The sequence below is a fragment of the Schistocerca nitens genome, chromosome 8 (genome assembly GCF_023898315.1).
Source record: "Schistocerca nitens isolate TAMUIC-IGC-003100 chromosome 8, iqSchNite1.1, whole genome shotgun sequence".
Classification (NCBI taxonomy): Eukaryota; Metazoa; Arthropoda; class Insecta; order Orthoptera; family Acrididae; genus Schistocerca; species Schistocerca nitens.
Window position 1 is genome coordinate 315,668,543 of NC_064621.1, and position 5,375 is coordinate 315,673,917.

At 42.1% G+C, this 5,375-nt stretch overlaps 1 protein-coding gene across 1 annotated transcript; it reads right to left on the reverse strand.

Annotated features, from left to right (window-relative positions):
- Positions 1-452: 452 nt before the first annotated feature.
- Positions 453-5,128, reverse strand: LOC126199015 (cuticle protein 19.8-like). Its single transcript, XM_049935703.1, has 2 exons — positions 5,100-5,128; positions 453-782 (listed from the first exon to the last, which is right to left on the reverse strand). The coding sequence occupies exons 1-2, from the start codon at positions 5,109-5,111 to the stop codon at positions 549-551; spliced, it is 246 nt and encodes an 81-aa protein (XP_049791660.1). The 5' UTR covers positions 5,112-5,128; the 3' UTR covers positions 453-548.
- Positions 5,129-5,375: the final 247 nt, after the last annotated feature.

Consider the following 5,375-nt stretch of genomic DNA (forward strand, 5'->3'; position numbering starts at 1 on the left):
AAGATCCTATTTTCGAAGATTCTGTGACTGTACTAATAATGACTATGATACGTTACGACTTTTCTATTGCCAAGTTATTCCATTTGTAGTGGCGCTCGAGAGCATTGTCTCATAACGTTTGAGGATTATAATGTATGACCTGTAGTGAAACTTCCTGGCAGATTAAAACTGTGTGCCGAACCGAGACTCGAACTCTGGACCTGAGTTCGAAACTCGGTCCGGCACACGGTTTTAATCTGCCAGGAAGTTTCATACCAGCGCACACTCCACTGCAGAGTGAAAATCTCATTCTTATGACCAGTAGTATCTATATACTACTAGCAGTGCACTAAGACTTAATTGTCATTGCTGTAGCTTAATTTGTTAGTTTTGGGTTGGTCATTTGTTTAGCCAAGGTCAATATCACTATAAAAAGAGTTATATCAGGAAACACAACGAAAAGTTTTGGCCAATATGTTTCAAGTAATTTATTCATTCAGCCTGCATACATTCGTAGATCTTGGAGCACGTATCGTCATCTCAAGACAGAAGCCTTCAAGACGCGGTGTTCATCCGAGGATGGCTGCCCTGTAGGCTGCTGGGTACGGGGCTACGTAGGCAGCCGAGTACGGAGCGGCGTACGCCACAGGGGCGGCGGCAGCGGTGTAGGCGACGGGGGCGGCGACTGCGTGGGCAGTGTAGGCGACGGGGGCGCCGGCCACGTAGCTGGCCAGCAGGCCGGGGGCCGGCTTGGGTCCGGGGGCGGCCAGGCAGGCAGCCACCACGGCCAGGACGACGATCAGCTGCGAGGGCGAATCAGGATCAATTACTACTGCGTCTTAAAGAGACCGTAAACCATCCCTGCCTTCACAATTGACATAATATTTATTTAAGAAATCGCACATCGCCAGATAAATCGTAATTACAGTGTTCGGTTTAGTAAAAGGAGCTCAATTTTTGACTTTTGAGTGCCCAACCAAATTTTCAATCCCCTTTTCTACGCACGACAATCCGATGATCAACTCAGTCGATTTCCTTGAGTTTTGATAGTGCTATTATGCCAATTCTCCGCCCGGACACCTATAGTGACATACTGTTGGTCTCACGGAAAGATATATAGTCGAAACCGACTTGCTTATTTACCTTTCTTTGCTTTCCTCAGTGTTATCCTGCTGTGTCGAACGAAATGGCTTGCAAAGTTTTATAGAAGTAGTGCCGGATTCAAAGCTCTACTTCCAAATACACTCCAAGGAAAAAAAGCGACGCACCATGAAGAACCTTTCTAATAACTTCCGGGAATTCAGCCAGATAACACTTTCACCAACCACCGATATTTCGGCGGGGTGTTCTCCCGCTGAAAGTGTTACCTGGTTGAAATGCCGGAAGTTATTTGAAAGTTATATACGCCAGGAGGAACTCAGGTCTCAAATGAAGAAACTATCCGAATGGGACACAAATCGGTTGATATTATGTACATGTACGGTCAAACAAATAACTATTTCAAGGCAAATTTGATGATATATTTAAGGCACAGAACTACAGAAACTGAGCAAGTGTTTAACGCGTTGGTGCACGTTCGGCCATTATGCAAGCAGTCATTGAGCTTGGTGTTCCTTGTCAAAGTTTTTGGATGTCTGCCTGAAAGATAGAGTGCAAAATTCTGTCCAGAGATCCGGTGACTTTGCTGACGAAGGCAGTGTTTGTCAAGCACGAACACAAGCAGTAGAAACTCTCGCCTCGTGTGGCCGGGCACCGTCTTGCTGAAATGTAAGCCCAGGATGGTTTGGCGTGGACAGTAAATCGAGGAGTAGAATATCGTTGACGTACCGCTGTGGTATGAGGAACCCGAGGATTTCCTATCAAAGGAAATGTACCATAGCAACCCTCACCGTTGTCGGGTCGTTTGGCAGGTGACAGGAAAGTTGGCATCCAGCCAGTGTCCAGCACCAGAAGTAGATTAACGCGATATTGACTTGCAAATTGTGAAACTCTTTCTTTTGAATATATTATCTAATATTTATGAAACTGTATCCATTTGTTTGTCTGTACATGTACATCACATTTACGGATTTCCGTCCCATTCTAATAAATCTTCGTGGTGCATATCTTTTTTTTTGGCTTTTAGTGTATCAGGTTTAGGACATTGTTATTGTGACAGACTCCTCAGTTACGTCGTCTCAAAGACTAGGTGTCAGTATCACCGGACTGGTCTCTTGGTCCTTCTATGGCCGATTATGTTCACCGCGAATGACTACCGTGGATGGTTTAGTCAGGAGTGTCACTGATGTTCCGTGGGCCTCTCATCGATCATAAATAGATAACGCTAAGAGAATGTGAGTTTCATGGGATAAGTTTTGAAGGTCTGAGAAAGAAACGAATGACGTATGGGCCCTTGGAGTTGAACTCGGCTATTATTAGCGTCACAACTTGACCAACATTTCTGCCCCATAAGTGTAGTAAGGATAACATTCTGAGCTGAATTTACTGATGTATTCGTACAACCCGTTTCAGTGTAACAGTACTCCTTATCCAGGCCCCTCTATGAATATGGATTCTCACGTTAACACTACGTAGCCATTACAGTAGTTTCTATAGAAGATTCAAGACATCGGTGTCCGACTGTTACAGGCAATGTTGGATACGGAAGCAGTACATCAACTCAAATCAACTCATAGAGGGGCTTATAACACTGAAACCAGTTGCATATGAATTAAACCAGCAGATACAGCGGATGGTGTTACCGTTACTACACACGAAATACAATGACAGCTTTTGTTCCAACATCCACAAGAAGATGTGTGTGCAGAGATAATCCAGTCGGTTTGGAGCCCAGGTAACGAGTACAAAAAAATAAGCCAACAGCACCTGAAGATAACGACTAGATCGGTTGTCGAAACATTCTGCATTGAAACATTTTGAACTGGCTCAACACCCAAAAGCATACCATAAGTCAATCACGATGGTAAGAGCTAAAAGATCAAAGGAGGATCATATTTAGTTTACTATATGATGCAGAACTATTCCATATGTAAGAAATCATTAAAATTCGACCAACATATGAGTCAACATAAAAAAGGGATCAAAATTACATAATTCTCCTTTAATATCAGCAACAACATCGTGTCTTCTGGCAAGTGAATGTACACTTTATAGGCTGAATATTATTTTAGTTAGCTTAGCATGTAGTACTTCTTCTTTATCTTGCAGTATTCTAAGGAGAAGAGTTACCCCATTTAGATTTGGCCGTTGACTTTACAGTGTGTAACTATTCACGTGTTACTTTCTAGACTCGTATGGTGGGAGCTATACGCTAGTCTTGGTTCAGAAATTGAAAACAGATCATTAAGAACGTTTTCGAAAGAACCTCAATCTCTACTTCCGATTTATCATTTGGGGAATTACATAACAAATTATTTATATTGTGCGTTTGAAAGAAATGGTTCTATATTTCTGACGCATTCTGCCATGTGAAGACAGTTTTAGTTTGTACAGTATAAGCCTTTCTTAAGATGACCTATAATGTGACAGCATCTTGTCACAGATTTGTAGTACGATGCCTGATTTATCCACAAACGAATAGAGGCATTTCGAAAGAAAAATAGAATTTAATGAAAGCTAGATAATTTGGAAGACGGGACTAGTTTCCAGTAATGAGGTAAAATATATTTTGTACGCTTTGATCCAAAAAGGTAGACTTTACACAAAAGAACAAAAAATTTAAAAATTTAAAAAGGCCAGAGACCTGTCGGAGGACCATAGTTTTCTTAAATGGGGTAGTATCCATTTGCTTTTTCTTCACAGCGGAACAAAGTGAGTTTGTAGCGGAATGGGAATATCTGCACTAGCTAGCAATTTCGTTGCAGAAGAGACAAACATAGGACTGTATTTTATTTTACGTCATATGTTTCAAAGAAAACACTAAAAATATACAAGAAGAATTGTTACAAATTCCAGCAGGAGTAAGAGAGTAGCAACATGATAGTTGAAATAACTGTTTGCGTACACACAAGCCATCAACTATTTCTTCAAGTCGGACAGCAGATAACGAGCATGTTATAAGATCATTCGATATTTTCATATATTGTGTAGACGCCGTGGCTTGACAGGAATCTGTATAATTAAACTCACATAACATTTGGTTTGAATTCAACCTTCGGTTCACTTTCTAACTGTTGTATCTTTCGATTGCTGCCAGTTACTTTTCACTGTTTTCAATGATTCTACGCTGTATCGTAGATGGAATGTTTGACAAAATTAGATTCAGTGAAATGGGATAGTGAAAATATGCTTTCCTGGTCTACGATAAAATCTAAACAACTTCAACTTTCAAGATTTACTTTTATATAGAACTAATAACGATTTTGGAACGTATTGATGATGATCTTGCAACGTACTATATAAACGATGTTTCATTACACTTACCAAGGTTATTGCACTCAACAATAAATGAAGTAAGCAGTGAAATGAGTATAATGATAGGAAAAGTGTGTAAGTGGTGGTAAGGAAAGCAAAGACACGCCATATCTACTTGTAAGAGCTCTGCAGTACTATATATGTATTTTGTTTCAGTTCAAAAATGGTTCAAATGGCTCTGAGCACTATGGGACTCAACTGCTGAGGTCATCAGTCCCCTAGAACTTAGAACTAGTTAAACCTAACTAACCTAAGGACATCACACACATCCATGCCCGAGGCAGGATTCGAACCTGCGACCGTAGCGGTCTCGCGGTTCCAGACTGCAGCGCCAGAACCGCGCGGCCACTTCGGCCGGCTTTTGTTTCAGTTGTTCTAAAAAATTTTACTTATTAAAAATCTTCAAACTACGCCTTGTAAATGTCGTAACAGGGGGATGGAAACATACTGAACACAAATTTCAAGAGTGATGAAGACTAAAATCTCAAATCATTTTAGATTGTAGGACGACTGTCACGAGACACTGCCCACACACTAAACGCTAATATAGATCACGTGGTCGTAAATTGGTCTTTAAACTGTAAGCGTTCCCTAAATTTCTTGGATTGTGATAATACAGAGTTTGACACAAATCGGGCAATGAAATCCAGAGATCTTTTCCCTAGAGATGGGCGTAAGTGGCGGAGAGGCAGCTACTGCGGGCTCACCTGCTTGAACATGTTGCTTGCTGGGCTGTCTGCACACAGAGAGTGCCTGTTGACTCGTCCTCGGGCCCTTATATACGTAACCGCCGGCTGATCGGGCTCGCTTCCAGCTCACGTACTTCGCCGGTTACGGCAACCCACGGAGAGCTGTACGTAGTGCCAGGCGGTGGACGCAAGTCGAGGACCGCGCGCCTGGCGCAACTCAGCCCCCGGTGTCTGATTCCGATGACAAGGACATGATCACCTATGGTAACAGGTTCCAGTAACCTCGGCGACTTC